Below are 17,258 nucleotides of genomic sequence, written 5' to 3'. Positions count from 1 at the left end.
CAAACGATAACTTTATTGATGTAGATTTAATACAAAATACGTATATTTTTTTTTATCAAATTAATATTATTTAAATCACTATGTTAATCATAAAAATAAAAATAACCATTATCATCTATTTTCATTAACAATTTCTAAAATAGTTGGAGTTTTAAATATGTTTTAAATACTCATCTATGGTCAATCATCTTCCAACTTAAAATTTTTTTTCTTAATTAAGATGGTAAAGACAAGACTAATGCATGTACTATCTTCAAATTGCATAGAAGTGACGGGCCTCTAACAAATTAAGGTTCGTTGTTTAATTAAAAAATATATATATTCCAAATCAATTACTAATCAAATTGATCCAATCAAACAAATTTTTTTTTTTGGTGCAACTAATCAGACAAACTTTACTTGGTCAATCCCATAAACTAAGGTTATCCGGCATCGCAAGTCTATTCAATTTTGTAAGCATACTCTTGTATTAACTATATTACTTTCCGATAAGGTTTCCACGTTGTATCATTAAATGAAAAAAATAATTTAATTCTTTTAAATTGAACAATTCATTTTAAAGAGTAAAATAAATAATTAAAATTAATCGATAATAAATCAAATATGAATATCTTATAAGTACATTATAATCAATCATTAATTTTTTCATTTTACACTTTACTAGCTTTAATAGATCTGAATCCATAAAAGGGAAAGTACGTTTCCATAGCAACTTTTTAGAAATTTATTAAAAAATTATTATGCTTAATTAGGCTCTCCATTGGTACTGAAATTTTTCTATTATATTTTTCACTATCATGTAATAGGAACTTTTGGCTTATATGCCGTCCTACGAATGGACGTACAAGTATACGAGTATATTTGCTAAGTGTCATAGAATTTGTTTAGTTTTGTGGAGAATAATATCATTCTAAGGTTGCAATAATGGTTAATGATAGGAATCCATCTACACATAATATGTTACTAGGATTTATTGCAGGCATTTCAACAGTATTGGCATTGGCTTTATTAATGTTCTGCCTCTTCTGGAAAAGGGTCATTCCATTTTTTAACAAACCTAAGAATTTGAAAGGTGACATGAATTTCTACAATTAAATTTGTTATTTTATTTTTACCTAATGTATGACACTGAATCTTTGGATTTTTCTTTTATGTAGGAAAGGAGTTTGAAAGCTTGAAATATGAAAAAATATCTATAAGATGTTTTAATCTTGAGGAACTAGAGAGAGCTACCAAAAATTTTAGCCAAGATTGCTTATTGGGTTCTGGTGCATTTGGTAATGTTTATAAGGGAACCTTTGAGTTAGAAGGAATATTAGCCATAAAGAGATCTCATTCTGAATCATTCTTAAGTGTTGAGGAATTCAGAAATGGTTAGCCTAATAAAAAATATGTACCTGCTTGCTTGAGTTCTCTTGCCAATTCTCTTCACAACTTTAAAAGAAAAATATATTTTATCAAAGTTAAATTTGATTTTAGGCTTAGTAGAATTTACATTTTTTTTATTTTTTAGTCTTTGTATTCACTTTTTAGTTTGTACAAACTTTAAAATTGATATACAGTTTTATAAGTTGTAGGATTGAAAAGTGAGTATGAAGACTAAAAACAACATTTGAGATGATTATAAGACTAAATATTGAAGGGAACAATATTTTTTGTATTGAAGTAATATTAGTTAGTATGTATAGATATTAAAAAAAACAATTTTATGTAAAAAAGTTATCACAAATGATTTTTTTTTAATTTTAGTTCAGCATTAAAATATGTTAGATCATTATTTTATAAAAACTTGAAAACATTGTAAACATCTTAAAATTTGTTAAAATATGATCATTCTTATGATCTTTATCATTAAATTTTATTTGAAGAATTAAAACTCAGTTGATAGTTTTAACAATTGAATTAAAATTAAGTAATATGATATTGAATTATTCACTTAATTTTTTCCCCCTAATGCATGCATTTCTTGTAAAATAATATTACCTATACATATTATTTTTTGAAATTTTTTTAAATTAGAATTATGACCGCATGATGATCAAAGTAATATTTTTAGAAAAATCTTAATTATGATTGAATTATATATTTATGATTTTACAGTAAAAAGTAATATTAGATAATTACAAAAGTAGCATTTTTTTATTCCCCAGTACAGCAAAGTTCTAAGCACAGGCCTTGATTGTAGGTAATAGTTTTTTTTTTTCTTGGCAGAGGTTCGGCTTCTTTCAGCAGTAAAGCACAAGAATCTTATTGGTCTAGTTGGATATTGTGAAGAACCAGGTAATAACTATATGAAAAGCAAAAAGTTATTTACTTTGTACGGTAAAAACTTATTATGATATTCATTGCAAAAGCATGTTTCTTTATTCTTAACATTGTACTAGATTTATTCCAACACAATTTCATGCTAAAATGGACTAATTATGTTTTGATCAGAACGAGAAGGAGCAAAAATACTAGTCTATGAATATGTTCCAAATGGTTCACTTCTGGAGTACATGATAGGTAGGTTTACTATTTTCCTTCTTAACGCATATTATTATTATAAAAAATATTTTCTAAAAATTAAACACAACACCTAACACCGCCATTGAAAAATATTGGCTTTTGTAGGAAACACAAGGAGAAGCTTAACTTGGAAACAGAGAATCAACATAGCAATAGGAGCAGCTAAAGGTATATTTTTAAACAATAATCCTACTTCATCAAAAAAAATTAATAATTCTTTAATTAACATAGAATTGTGTGGTACATTTTATAGGCATAGCTTATTTGCATGAAGAGATGAAGCCAAGTATAATTCACCGTGACATAAAACCAAGTAACATTCTATTAGGGGAAAATTTTGAGGCTAAAGTTTCAGATTTTGGGTTGGTAAAATCAGGGCCAACTGGTGATCAATCACATGTTAGTAGCCAAATCAAAGGGACACCAGGGTACCTTGACCCTGCATATTGTTCAAGCTGCCATTTGACCAAATTCAGTGATGTGTATAGTTTTGGTGTCATACTTTTGCAACTTATTTCAGCTAGGCCTGCCGTGGATAATGCTGAAAATCAAAGTAACCAACATATTATTGATTGGGTAAGCAATGCAAAATTTCCTATGTTTTTATTTATATCCATCCACTCGTTGAAGATTTGCCTTTTTCTGTCCCATTTGACAAACTTAAGTAAATAGAAAATTTTATTTTAAGTCATTATGAAATCAACTTTTAACCTTTAGTTCTTGTAGCATTGTTATTTATATTTAGTTTATATAGTTGACAAAATCCTATGTATTTTTTATTCAACAAAAAAAAATTATGTATTTTTAACAATTGAGGCAATTTTCATAGTTCTTCTATTATGGACAAAATTATGTATAAAATTAGTTCTTCTATTATGGACAAAATTATGTATAAAATTATGTATTTTTAACCTTGATAGATCTTCTATTATGGACATATATCTGAAAATTTTCCAAATTTGCGAGATCTTCTTCGTCTTCATGATTGTGACGATTATCTAAAACAAAAACAAAAAAATAAATATGAGTTGAGTTTTGAAGTATAAATATTTATTTTTTCTTGTAAGAACTAATAAGATATTAAACCTTTTTATAAATTATCGTTGCAATAACTTGGTATATCTATCTTGCAGGCAAGGCCTAGCATAGAGAAGGGTAATATTGACGAAATCATGGATGCAAATCTATTTTGTCAAAGTGAGCCATGCAATATGAAAGTCATGTTGAAGATGGGGCAACTTGCAATAAAATGTATAGCTCAAGAACCAAAACATCGTCCCACAATGACACAAGTTTGTAAAGAACTAGAGCAAGCCCATTATTCAGATGATAGCTTCAGTAACAAGGAACCAGAGACACGTGGATCAGTGGAACGCTATGATTGTTCACAGAGCTTTGTGAGCTTAGATGGTGTAGGATTAGAGAAATTTCATGTTGATATGGATAGCTTCTCCTTTAAGAGCACAAACTTAAGGTGTCTAGAAAATAATAGCTTTAGTATTGATATTGACAAGAACAATGTGAGTAGAATATAATAGAAGCTAAGGTGTTATATGAATTACAATTATCAACCCTTTTCTATCTTTCAATTCAAGACATATCAGGGTAAATCAATAGCTTTAATGTACTAAGTTGTAAGATAGTATAAAATGGAGTTGTAAAGAAGTTGATATACTTAGAAACTAGTAATATTAAGAGACAGACACTTCTATAGATCAAAACAACACAAATTATCACTTTCAGTTATCTAAACCACATTAGTAAATGATAAATTATACATTCCCAATCTTTAATAAAAATACTAGCTATGCATTCCAATGACTGGATGTATAATTTACAGAAATCATCATAAAAACAATTATTTGCAGAGAAAAATATGATACGTTTCAGTTTCATCATAAAAACAATGATTTGCAGACAAGATTTTTCACTAAATGATAAAATAAAATATTGAAGCTCATGTTTGGCTTCGATGCTCTATTTCCATGATACTTTACTCAACACAAGCCACATACCCCAAGTTACTTGTTACAATGTATTAATTCACAATCTTTGTTAAATTGGATATACACGCTGGTGGGTCACCAGAGCTCAATGTCTTGCTAAGGATACAAGTACAACACTACATACAGAGGGTAACAACAGATCATTTAACCAGACAGCCACATCAGCCAGGACCTGCAAGTTCCATGGGAGCCAAAGATCTAGACGGTACGGGAATGCCTGCTCCCCTTACTGACAAAGGAGGACCTCTTATTGTGCTAGCTTTGCTAACAAGATTTGAGTCGAGAAACACAACTACAACTGTGATGTCATCGTGGAAATGACGGCGGACACCGCGGTCGATTTTCTTCAGATCTGAGTACCTCATCTCTCGTTTCTTTGCTGCTTCCAGCAAAGCCACTTTGATCAGCTTCCGAGCACTCCCCTGCAATGACAGAAAACATGTAATGCCTACAATGCATACATCCATTTCTCTCTGATGCTACTATTGAAGTGTTTTATCTCCTTTAAATTGTCAATTTTTCCATCAAAACTGTGCATCCTAAGCAATTTCAGTTCCACTAAACATAGACTACCTTAAACTTGGATGTTACACGTACAATTCACTCCCTACTTAAATACTTGGTCATTCAAGACATCTTTTTTGTTCATATATATAGGGCTATATGTTAAACTATTGTTAACACAGCTTACATACAACCTATGTTTTTTGAGTAATAAGGAGAATGCAATTGAGCAACAAAGGTTGTATGTAAATTGTGTTAACAGTAGTTTAACATAGCCCTTTATATTTAAAGAAAAAGATGTCTTGAATGACCAAGTATTAAGTGGGGAGTAAATTGTATGCAACATCCAAATTTAAGTTGCCTATCTACAAAAGAAATCAACGGCTAATCCATTTTATAACTTCTTTTGACCGTAATCAGTATCATTTACATGAGGGAGAGCATACTAGTATGACCTAAACGAAAACAGTAATGAGTTGTTAGCACATGAAAAAGCATGTTAAAAATATCAAAGGCTAAATGCTCATCAGAGTACATCAATAAATTCAACTTTCAACTCATTTGAAACTTTTTCAATAGAAAAGGGGAAGATAAGTATGAATGGACAGAAGATAGAGTAATTAAGCAATAAAAACAATAAAACAAAATAGAAACAACCATGCAGTACATTTATCTTACACTGTGAGGGTGATTTTGAACTATATCAACAGCATCCTGGTTGCTAAGGTGTTCCCAAAGACCATCAGATGCAAATATCAGAAATTGGTCATGCTCTTGTAGTTCATGAACAGACATCGCCGGGTCAGAGCTCAAAATTGGCCTTTTAAAAGTTTCCCGAAGGCGAAACTTAGCATACAATGGTTCCTTGTTAAATTCTGCCTTTTTAAGGTATACATCACCAATGGATCTAGAAATCTGCCACACACAAAATTCATAAGTTGTAATGCAAATAATTCACCATTGTATGCTATGCTGTGCTGGAAGATTTTTTAATTAAGATTAAAGTATTTAATTCAACTACAGGATAGTAAGCTATACATCATAAATCTTAGGGCTAGGAATATCACCCAAACCCACTTGATAGAAGCACAGATGCAGGTGAATCAGCTCGCCCCCACACTCATTATTTAAATAATCATTATACTCATCTAGTCATAAAAGTTACTAATATAAATATATAATAATTTATCTTCATTAGTTCCACACTAACATGCTTTTTACATGGAAAAGTGAGGACGAGTGAGTAGGATGTGTGTGTTTCAATATGAACTTGGGGATCAGGTTGAGCAAACATTCAGAGAGCTGCCTACCCAATGCCAAGCCTATACATCTTTTCTAACGTCTAACCAAAACACATTTGGTTCATATCTTAAAAATATTTTGCACATATAAAAGGGACAATGTTATTATTACATCCACTGTTCTTAAGGAATAGGAGGCTGCCAACTTCCGTGCAATACTAAGAGAAATCCTTGAAACATTAATATAATTCACATTAGTAAGTTCTTTTGTATCACATAAGTTTCTCCTTAAGTTTTCATTTTTCTCAACTGAAATTTTTTTCAATCATTACTTTAATAGTTTCTGACCCAATAAACATCCCCTCAACACCACAAAAATGTGTATGCCTGACGTCTACCTCAATAACATTTATGATCACCATATCTATCCAGAATTTGAGAAGTATAAAATATGAACATCTAATATGAGATGAATTTCCAGTTATATTTGGTATCTTTCAGGTATCTTGCTGTAAAACATGAAATTAGGGTTTGAGGAAGTCTGTATCTAAAACAAACAACTGTTCTGATGAGATACATGATTGGTACCTGAACTAAATTTTCTCAGTCTTACTTCATTTATAAGATTTTGTAAAATAAATTTCAAATAAATCAGATAGTCATACTCATATATATGTTATTTTAGATTCAATATGAATATTTCAAAAAGTAAATTATTTGATGAAGTATTAATTTGTTTAAAATGAAGTATTAATTTGTTTAAAATGAAGTATTAATTTTAAGTATTTGATGAAGTATTTAAACAAATTAATACTTCATCAAATAGCTTCACCAAAATGTTTAAGTATTTGATGAAGTATTAATTTGTTTAAAATGTTGTGAAATTTTATGCATTTGATCTTATACTAAATAAGAACCTTCAATCCCATGCTTGGATTTGTTGAATTACTTTAAATATTATATTTACCTACAAAAAGACAAATGAACTAAAAATAATAATGAATCAGCAATTTTTAAATAAGTAAGCCATGAGAATGACGGCTGAAAAGGACAAAAAAGTCCAAGCACACCTGACTATTTGTAAGGTGATGTCAGTTTACATAAGTCATCAATAATCTCAAGAAGTCAACTACAGAAAACGTGATTTAACATACCCCTAAGGTGAAAAAACTACAGACAACATATATTGCAAAAAAACCAATCAGTATAAAACTTACCTGTATCAGACCCTTCACCCGCCATACATTGTGCTTTAGAACCACAATTTTTGGGTCATCCGGATGCAAGGAATGCATCTCTTGTCTAACAGAATCTATGGCCACATTATGCTCCGATGAAAGCTGGATTGCCAAAACCTCCCCAGTTGCCCTGACAGCCCGCCCAAGCACGGCACGGGAATCACCAAGGTTAGCAATGTAGAGGGAACCACCACAAATCACACCTACCAAACAACAAGATCCCACAGCAGCAATCTGAGGATTCATAGGCCACTGCTTGGTAACCACTCCCAGAAAACCTTCTTCGGTGGCTAGGTACGCCTTCCGAATAACCTCCACAGACATAGACTTCTGCTCAGTCGCAAATCCTTAAATAAAACACAAATACACAGATATAAGCATCAACAAAATGTTCAAAAGCAACATGAAATGAGGACCAAGAGATTTTTCTAACTCTATATCATTGATTTCAACTAACTCCACTAGAGTGCGTATTTCAATTTAAACTTGTGCTGAGAAAATCAAGGTAGTACTTTTCAACAAATCATAAATATGATTTGTCATGTTACCTACATACAGGATTCTAAAGTGAACGATAAACCAATGGTTGATACTACAAATACATGTATAACTAATCACAAGTGCCTTCAAATACCAACCATTGAACTTTTTCATTCCACTGTCTACTCAGTTTGTCCCCAAAGGATTAGCCAGTGGTTTGGATTGAGACATCAAATGAGTATTATGCAAAAGGTCCAAGGTTTGATCCCTACTACTAACATTTCCCCTTCTCCTAACAAATGAACCACTAATATTTGCCTATACAAAATTGTTAATTCAGTTTAGAGGAGTAAAATTCCCTATAAAACAAAAATTGTCTACTAAGTTTAGAGGAGTCAAATCCCTGCAGCCTGCATGTAACATCACATAAAAAGTTGATTCTGTCATCTACAGTTACTTCCCCCATTAAAGTGAATCCCCCAATTGCATTGAAAAAGTAGCACATAGATATTTGAAGCATCAACATCTACTACAATTTTAATCAACATACAACAACAACATAAACATATCTGTCTACAAATAACAAGTTTAAAATTAAAAAAATAAATAAATAATAAGTTGAATACGTTTTAAATGTTGGAAGAGGTGATCACAAACAAATCTAGAAGTCTCAGGTCCACCATGACCATCATAAACACCAACAAAAGTACCATAAGGTCCATCATCAAGGAAACTAAGAGGACCAGACTCAATTTGACTCTGATCCTCAAGCAGGTTATTAGCCTGCACAACCGCCATAGAGTAATCACCAAACAACTGCTGCCCGGCATCCTTGTACCAAAGCAAACCTTCCTTCCTCCCGCAAACATCGGATGCCTTTCGGTCCGACGATGTTCTCCGCCAACAGGCGCTTAGAAAGTCCATCAACTTTGATAGCATCCCTCATTTCACCACCAAAACAACCTACTCTTTACTTCACATCCAAAAATTGGATGCAAATGAAATCAATACAAACACCACTGTCTATACCTGAAAAATAAATAAATAAATAACTAAATTAATTAAAGAAATAATTGATAATACATAAAAATATAGGGTAAGAGAGGTACTTGGATGGAAGAGAGTGATAGATCTAGAAATCCTTGGAGAGTAAAGTGATGTGGAAATAGGGTTTTGAGTTTTGGGGCGGTGATGTGAAAAAGAAGATGATAGAGGAAGAAGAAGTTTGAGATTGGGGAGATTGAAGAGTGAGTGAAGTATGATGAAATGAAATTGAAATTGAAATTGAAAATGAAATTGAAATTGATTTTACTTTGTGCTTGATAGTGTTAATGTATTTATCTATCTACTATTCTGGTCTTTCTCGACAGACACCGAAGAAAAAGGGGTAAAGTATGTCAACTAACTCTCCCTCAATTTTGTGAATATTACTATTACGCACACCTTTTCTCCTTTTTTATTTTCCTTACTTTTCTCTAAATTATTGCTGTCAGTCTTTTTTTTTTTTAATTTTAATGTGATACAAATTGATGTGATATGTAATGATCATCTTAAGCTTTAACAATGATCAATAACATTTTTTTAAAATATTTCTACTTAACAGTTTTTTTTTTATAATTTAGATAATAATTTAAATGATATTAATTTAAGACAAATTGAATTTTTAAATATTTTATTTTATTTTTTATGAATAAATATTGATTGAGCTGTTGAGTCAATCGTAAAAATTAAAAATATTAATGGACCAAATTTATAGGTGGTCTCCTTTGCTATTTTCCTTTCTTTTTAGTATTAACTGTTTATTGTTTATATTAAAAAGTAGACAACTCGCTTAATTAAAAAAAAGGTAGAATCCTTCTTATAAAATTTTAGATAACACATTAAATGCATACATCATAAATAGGGTGAGAATTGATTAGATTAAGCTATATTTTACAAGAGTGGAATTTGATCTGTCAAATAAATTAGGCTAAATTACATTTGTGGTCCTTTAACTTAATTTTAGGTAACGTTTTAGTTTTTATCTTTTTTTTCTCCGACTTGGTCCTTAATTTTAATTTTAAGTGACAATTTGATATTTTATGTTTTAAAATTTCAACAATGATATCATTTTTTATACAAAAATTCAAAAAAAAATTCAATCAAAACTCATAAAATTAATTATATTCTTCAAATAAACTTATATTTTTATACTTTATTTGATATTTTTAGGAATAAATGACTAAATCGGGAGAGAAAAAAAAAAGATAAAGGACTAAAACATTACCTGAAATTAAGTTAAGGGACCACGTGTGTAATTTAGCCAAAAAAAATTAATACCTAAACTTAACATGTGATATGTGGTAGACTCATTTTTAAGAATGAAGTTTGACTTTAATAGAAGTATGGTATGAGATGTTAACTAAATTAAAAATCTATTTAGTTTTAACATTTTTAAAAAATGAATCAAACATATTTTTAAATAGATTAATGAATTTATATATCAATGAAATTAAGTTTTATTTTAATATTTAACATAACATTTTGAAGAATAAGATTATATATATATATATATATATATATATATATATATATATATATCTTAAAATTAGTTTGCAGTTATAGTATTTACTTGATGTTTAAATACAAGTTTCAGACCAACAACTGTTTTGTATCAAAATTTCGTTTATCTTGAGAGTTTTGTGTAAATAATATTTTTATTATTATTATTTAAGACTTTTGAGCCTCAAGAAATTTCTATTTTTATATATATATATATATATATATATATATATATATATATCAGCTATACACACGTCATTGCGTCAGCAAGAAACAAAGAGAAATACATTTTCATATTCATCTTATAAACTATTACTATATGATATTACACAAGTCTATGTATTTCATTTTTGAGAGACACTATAATATTTTGTCGAAAAAGTTATTCATTTAATAACATTTTTAGTTAAAAGAATAATTTTACAACACTCGTATTTTGAAATATCAAAAGAAAATTTTTTAAATAAAAAATTAAGAAAAATATTATTTCATAATTGATTCTTGCCTTTTCGAAAGAAAATATCGTAATTGCTTCTAAAAATTGCCTAGACATATGATTGGTACGATGGTCATGTTCTCATTCTTGAAAAATAAAAATCTGGATCTGTTAATAAATACGTCTTAAACATTTATTAAAAAAAATAAAACTAAAATTTTATACATAAAAGATCAAATTTTAGAATTTTGTGAAGTGGAATATCTTTTAAGATTATATATGGATATTTAGTTTCTTAACTAGCATTTACCTAAAAATATTAGGAATAGTATGTTAGTAGAAAAAAAATTAATAAATGTTTATTTTTATTTAAAAAATATACATTTAACATAATAATATTCATCTTTAATAGATATCATATCAGATTGTTATTTCTAGTGATGATGGTTCATCTCACCGATTTTTATAATTAAAATACTAATTCGACGAGTCATATTTCAAAAAGCTAAAATAAACATTTACTTTCTTTTAGACAAAATAAGTGTTTAATTAAAAAAATCAGAATTAGTCATAAAAAATTAAAAATAATTAAATTTTAATAACATAAATTATCACTATAAATAGTTTTACATTGACATATACAAGTTGTAGATTATATAATTATTGATTGGTGGAAATTACAACTATAAAGTGAAATGATTAAATCTATTATTGTTTGAAGTGTAAAATTTATTTATTTAGTTCGGTGTATAGTCATTTTTATCCAAATAATTAGCAAGAGTTTGTTTACTTTTTTTTTTTTTAGTATTTTCTTATACTTGCTTTTTTGTAAGGCATGTTTGTTAGGGTGAAAATAGGTTAATTTTAAGAAAATACAGTCAAATCAATGTAAAAGTTTTGAAAAATTCATACATGTATAGTATGTAATTTAAATTTAATAGGCATGTACTCTCAGAGATAATGTAAATTCATTAATAAAAATTAAAATTAGATAGTGAGATAATTAAATCAACGATTCTTATACTTACGGTGCATATTAATATTTTTTTTTCACGATGAATTTTTTTATATAAAACATTATAATTAGTTGTCCATGTGATTCAAGATGCAAGACTACATGGAACTTATTGATTCTGCTTGGAATAAGTACGTGTCAAAGTTGCAAAAGTGGTCCTTAGAAGTCAGAAGGATTTTTTTTTTTTAAATATCTGATTTCTTGTTTATTTTATACAGTTTAATATACACTATAAAAATTGTAATTAAAAAAAATAACATATAACTATATTTTAATTTTTGTGTACTACTTGTGTAAAAAATTTATATTGTAAATATATTACAATCAATAATGTGTAATGTGTAGGACTTTAAAACTAATTATAATAATATTCAATTTTTATAATTTATATAACTATATATGTATACACTAACACTAAATGAAAATTTTCAAATAAATACTAAAAAGATATTTACACCAATAATTAATTATATTTTTGAGTAAGTAGTTAATTATATTTATCCAAATAAATTTCTATTGTTTTTTAATTACCACTTCTTAGGTGAGAGGAGCAACTAGTTTACCATAACTCATACGGTGCTTGCCATACATGGCCCAATCTACACGAGTCATGAACCATAAGGTCTTCGACCCCCTATATTTCTATTAAAATAATTATAGGCATAAATTTATATAACTTACCACAATGTTAAATATGTTTTCTATCTTTTGCAACCCTTCTATGTCTATTTGACTTTCCTCAAAAGTGATCATGTTTGACATTATTGAGTTTACATATAGTTAAAATGAGTTTATATAGCTAAAATGAGTTTACAATAGTCAGTCAATTCTGGATAGATAAAAATATCGTATATTTTCTTTTGGCTTAATTGCACTTTTGGTCCCCCTATTATAGGTGAAAATTGAAAGTAGTCCCCCCATTTTGTTTCTCCCCAGTTTTAGTCCCCCAAACAGAATTTGAGTTCAAATCATGATGAGTTGTCATTTTTTTAATGACGTGTCAATAAAAAAGCTGACGTGGCATACGCATACGTGGAATAAACTTGTTATTATATTATTTCTAATTAAAAAATATAATTTATATTTTTAAAAATCATTATTATAATTGTTAAAAATCATTATTACAAATAAAATTTATTTGTTAAAATTAAATTAAAAAAAAAAAAAAAACACCTAAAATCAAAAATCTTAAACAAATCAAAATCAAAAGGATTCACTCATGAACCCTAAAATCATTCTGAACCCTAAAATCATTCTGAACCATAAAATCATGAATCCTTTGTTCAATCGTTTTCATCACTGGTTCTGCTTGTTCTAGTTTTGTTCAGTTATGGTTCTGGTTCTGTTCTGCTTCTGGTTCTGGTTCAGTTTCGGTTCTGTTCTGGTTCTGTTCATGGTTTAGTTATGTTTTGGTTCTGGTTCTGGTTTAGTTCTGTTTTGGTTCTGGTTCTGGTTTGTTTCTGTTTTGGTTTAGTTCTGTTTTGGTTCTGGTTTGGTTCTGGTTCTGCTAGATTTGATGGTTATGTTTTGGTTTAGTTCTGGTTTGGTTCTGGTTCTGCTAGATTTGATGGTTCTGTTTTGGTTTAGTTCTGGTTTACTTTGTTCTAATTTTGTTGTAGTTTGGTTCTAGTTCAGCCACATGCTTTATTTTGTTCTAATTTGGTTCTGCTAATTTGATGGTTATGTTTTGGTTTAGTTCTGGTTTGGTTCTGGTTCTGCTAGATTTGATGGTTCTGTTTTGGTTTAGTTCTGGTTTACTTTGTTCTAATTTTGTTGTAGTTTGGTTCTAGTTCAGCCACATGCTTTATTTTGTTCTAATTTTGTTTTGCCCTGCAATTTGGTTCTGGTTCTGCATATGGTTTAGTTCTGTGATGAAAACGAATCAGTGATGAAAACGAATTAGTGATGAAAACGATTGAACAAAGGATTCATGATTTTAGGGTTCAGAATGATTTTAGGGTTCATGAGTGAATCCTTTTGATTTTGATTTGTTTATGATTTTTTATTTTAGGTGTTTTTCTTTTAATTTAATTTTAACAAATAAATTTTATTTGTAATAATGATTTTTAACAATTATAATAATGATTTTTAAAAATATAAATTATATTTTTTAATTAGAAATAATATAATAATAAGTTTATTCCACGTATGCGTCTGCCACGTCAGCTTTTTATTGACACGTCATTAAAAATATGACAACTCATCATGATTTGGACTCAAATTCTGTTTGGGGGACTAAAACTGGGGAGAAACAAAATGGGGGGACTACTTTCAATTTTCACCTATAATAGGGGGACCAAAAGTGCAATTAAGCCTTTTCTTTTTTATTGACATTGACCGTAGGAGAATAATTATATTTAGATGAGAGACAAGTTTTAAATGTTGGTTTTAACTACTTTGACTTCTAGTCACTCGTTGTTCATAATTGTTCACGTTTTGTTAGGTTTTACTCGTAGTGCTTTTATGTTCAGTGATGTTTTGATCGGGCTGTAATTTTAGATAGATATGTTGATATCATCCTATTCGAGGCGATGTAGATACAAATTATGGATATCGGTATTAGTAGAAATTTAAACTTGACTCTCCATGTTATAGGAATATTTCCTATTGTGCTAAACCCAACATCAATTAGTATACATATCTTTGGTGAATACACAACACAAACACAATTAGTGAATAAGTTAATATCTCTATCCTTAAATATAAGACCTTCTTGAAAATTTTATTTGTCTTTTTTTTATAAGATCCTCATTGAACTTTCAATTACACTAATTATATCTTTATTAACATACTTCTAATTAATTTATATATATTTTTTCAATTAACAATAAATATTATAATAGAAATATTAATTAATATATCTCTTTAAGAATAAATTTATAAAAACAATAACGATTCTTAACAAATTTAACATTAACTTAACTATTTCTTAACTCATGTGATTTGACCAAAAAGGTCTTACATAGAGATACTATAATTTTAATCCTCAAAATTGTAAGGCCACGTAGCTTAGTTTCTCAAGAAATACCATTCAATGTAATTATTCCATCAAAATATCTCTTTAAAAAATACTTATATATTCAACTAAAGCTTACGTAATGTCTTATAGTGTGTTAAAAAAATATATATTTTGTTAAATAGGTCAGACTACAATCTACACAATAAACATTTTAGGTTTATTAAGTGGAGCTAATTTTTTTTATTGAATTCAATAAAGTATGGTAGAATGAATTATTAACTCCACAATAAATCGAATCTTGTTAAACTTGATTTTTTTTATATATAGATTTTTTTTAATCAATGTATCACAATTATTATAAATAAAAAATAATAATTAAGGCCCTAATAATTTTAGAGTCTGTGCAATTACCCTGGTTGACACTTCTACTCAATGAAGAATTTACAATTAAGTAATAAAACCAACAAAGTTGTGATCAAATACTAAACCCCTCAATTTGTGGGGAGTTGGTTTTAAGTGTTTTGCATGACTAACACTTGTCTTGAATACTTGTCAACCGATAAATGAAAAGCTTGTTGTCAAGCTATAAGAAAGTTGAGGAAATTTGCTTTCAGTTTCAAGAAGGCATTTTCTTGAAATACAAAAATGGGTATAAGAGTGCTGCTAGTACTAGTTGGGCAAGATTAATTGTACATTAATTTGGTGGTCGTTTGTGGTGATGCAATGTTGAAAATGATCGAGAGAGTACAGGTAATAGTGATAAGTTTATAATGAATATCATAAATTGCAAGTATTTAATTCGCTAATTATCAAATATTAAATTACCTAAATACCTTAAATAGTTTACTAGAGATGCTCTCTATTTTTTTAAAGAAATAGATGAGGTCATTATTATTGTTTAAGTGTATAAAAGTTGAATTATACAACATTTTGAAATTTATGTTTATTATTCACATATAGTTTTATCTTCTTTTGAAAAATGGAGATCAATGTTACTCGTGGGAAACTGAAAGCAACAATGTGCATATAGTTGTATCTTCTTTCTAATTGTAAATATGTAAACCATCTCCAATTTTTTTAGGTCCTTTGATCAAAAGTTGATTTAAAGAATATCCATATTATTAATATAAATTATTTTTAAACTTTCATTTAATAGTTTTTATTTTATTTTATCACCTTATTCATTTTTTTAGTAACATTTTAAAGATTTATTTGTATGACATTAAACTTTAAATGATTTATATAAGATGGTAATTTTTATGAAGTACAAGTGGTTTATTGTTGACTGATGTTTTAAAATCATTTGAAACTTTTATGAAGATTTACGACATATTTTTGAATGCATAAATTAATAGTTCTATTTGTCTTTATAGATAAAAGTGATGTGGTTGATACCAATTAGACGAATTTAATTATAAAATATATATTTATCTTTACTTACTTTTACCAAATTAAAATTGATCAAAATTCAAAACATTATTTCAACCTTAAAACCAAAAATACCATTTTTAAATAATATCTTTTATTGTCATTAAAGTTTCGAAAAACTTTTTTAATTTAACTACTATACAGGTGAACACTTACGCTATTCGGTTGCCTCTACAAGAGGTATCTTCATCATGTTAAATATTAAATAAATACTTCTTTCATCCCATAATAATCAAACTATTTGATTATTTTACACGTAGTAAAAAAAATTATATATAAATAAAAATGAGAATAATAATTTTATTAAATTATTTTTATTAAGTACTAGTACATTATCAATGTTGTAAATAAATATTATAAAATATTGTATCAAAAGTGATGCAAATAATATTCATCCGTTCTAAAATAATTGAGTTATTTGATTATTTCACATATATTACGAAAACATATATAAATAAAAAATATTAATCTTACTAAAACTATCTTTGTTTATTATCAATGTTATAAACGTATATTAACAGAAATACATTAAAAAGTGAAATAATCAATTATTTTGAGATATTTTTTTAATAAATAAATCAATTATTATAAAATAAAAAAATATTAATAAAAAATAAAATTATAAAAATATATCTCGAAAATTAAATGAGTCGTTAAGACAAAAGTATTTAAAGGGTGAAATATTGCAGAGAAGAGAAGAGTAATTCATTTCCAAGTCCTAGTTTTGATGAGTATTGATTGATTCTACCTTATTGTCATATATTCTATACACAAGCTTGGCCGTGGAGGTAACGATAAAAACAGAAGAAGAAAAAATAGAAAAATAAATAAAGATAAAAAAATACCATCCATGTCTCGGTCGGTTTTCCCTTCCTGTGTTTCTTCCTCTTCTCCGCGATTCA

General features: G+C 28.0%; 2 protein-coding genes across 3 annotated transcripts; one reads left to right on the top strand and one right to left on the bottom strand.

Annotated features, from left to right (window-relative positions):
- Positions 1-800: 800 nt before the first annotated feature.
- LOC101506678 (receptor-like cytoplasmic kinase 176) lies at positions 801-4,170 on the top strand. 2 transcript variants are annotated; one of them, XM_073370914.1, is made up of 7 exons: positions 801-1,072; positions 1,158-1,277; positions 2,212-2,280; positions 2,437-2,505; positions 2,614-2,676; positions 2,762-3,084; positions 3,642-4,170. In XM_073370914.1, exons 1-7 carry the CDS (start codon positions 925-927, stop codon positions 4,041-4,043), a joined length of 1,194 nt encoding a protein of 397 aa, XP_073227015.1. In that variant the 5' UTR covers positions 801-924; the 3' UTR covers positions 4,044-4,170. The 2 variants fall into 2 exon arrangements, with proteins under 2 accessions (XP_073227015.1, XP_004509405.1); XM_004509348.4 differs by having other exon boundaries at positions 1,158-1,373.
- Positions 4,171-4,443: 273 nt separating this feature from the next.
- Positions 4,444-9,342, bottom strand: LOC101506357 (probable protein phosphatase 2C 46). The gene is made up of 5 exons (XM_004509347.4): positions 9,087-9,342; positions 8,604-9,006; positions 7,477-7,844; positions 5,697-5,933; positions 4,444-4,936 (listed from the first exon to the last, which is right to left on the bottom strand). The coding sequence occupies exons 2-5, from the start codon at positions 8,914-8,916 to the stop codon at positions 4,676-4,678; spliced, it is 1,179 nt and encodes a 392-aa protein (XP_004509404.1). The 5' UTR covers positions 8,917-9,006; positions 9,087-9,342; the 3' UTR covers positions 4,444-4,675.
- Between the last annotated feature and the right edge of the window lie 7,916 nt (positions 9,343-17,258).

Source organism: Cicer arietinum, chromosome 7 (assembly GCF_000331145.2).
Source record: "Cicer arietinum cultivar CDC Frontier isolate Library 1 chromosome 7, Cicar.CDCFrontier_v2.0, whole genome shotgun sequence".
Lineage (NCBI taxonomy): Eukaryota > Viridiplantae > Streptophyta > Magnoliopsida > Fabales > Fabaceae > Cicer > Cicer arietinum.
This window is presented reverse-complemented; position numbering and strand designations above follow the sequence as displayed.

Excerpts from the sequence above, each read along its gene's own strand:
- LOC101506678 (XM_004509348.4), top strand. The coding sequence starts at position 925 with ATGGTTAATGATAGGAATCCATCTACACATAATATGTTACTAGGATTT. Across the intron at positions 2,677-2,761 it reads AGCAATAGGAGCAGCTAAAG|GCATAGCTTATTTGCATGAA; the intron begins GTATATTTTTAA and ends TACATTTTATAG. Across the intron at positions 3,085-3,641 it reads ACCAACATATTATTGATTGG|GCAAGGCCTAGCATAGAGAA; the intron begins GTAAGCAATGCA and ends TCTATCTTGCAG.
- LOC101506357 (XM_004509347.4), bottom strand. The coding sequence starts at position 8,916 with ATGCTATCAAAGTTGATGGACTTTCTAAGCGCCTGTTGGCGGAGAACA. Across the intron at positions 7,845-8,603 it reads CCTCTTCCAACATTTAAAAC|GATTTGCGACTGAGCAGAAG; the intron begins GTATTCAACTTA and ends GTTTTATTTAAG. Across the intron at positions 4,937-5,696 it reads TTCAAAATCACCCTCACAGT|GGGAGTGCTCGGAAGCTGAT; the intron begins GTAAGATAAATG and ends CTGTCATTGCAG.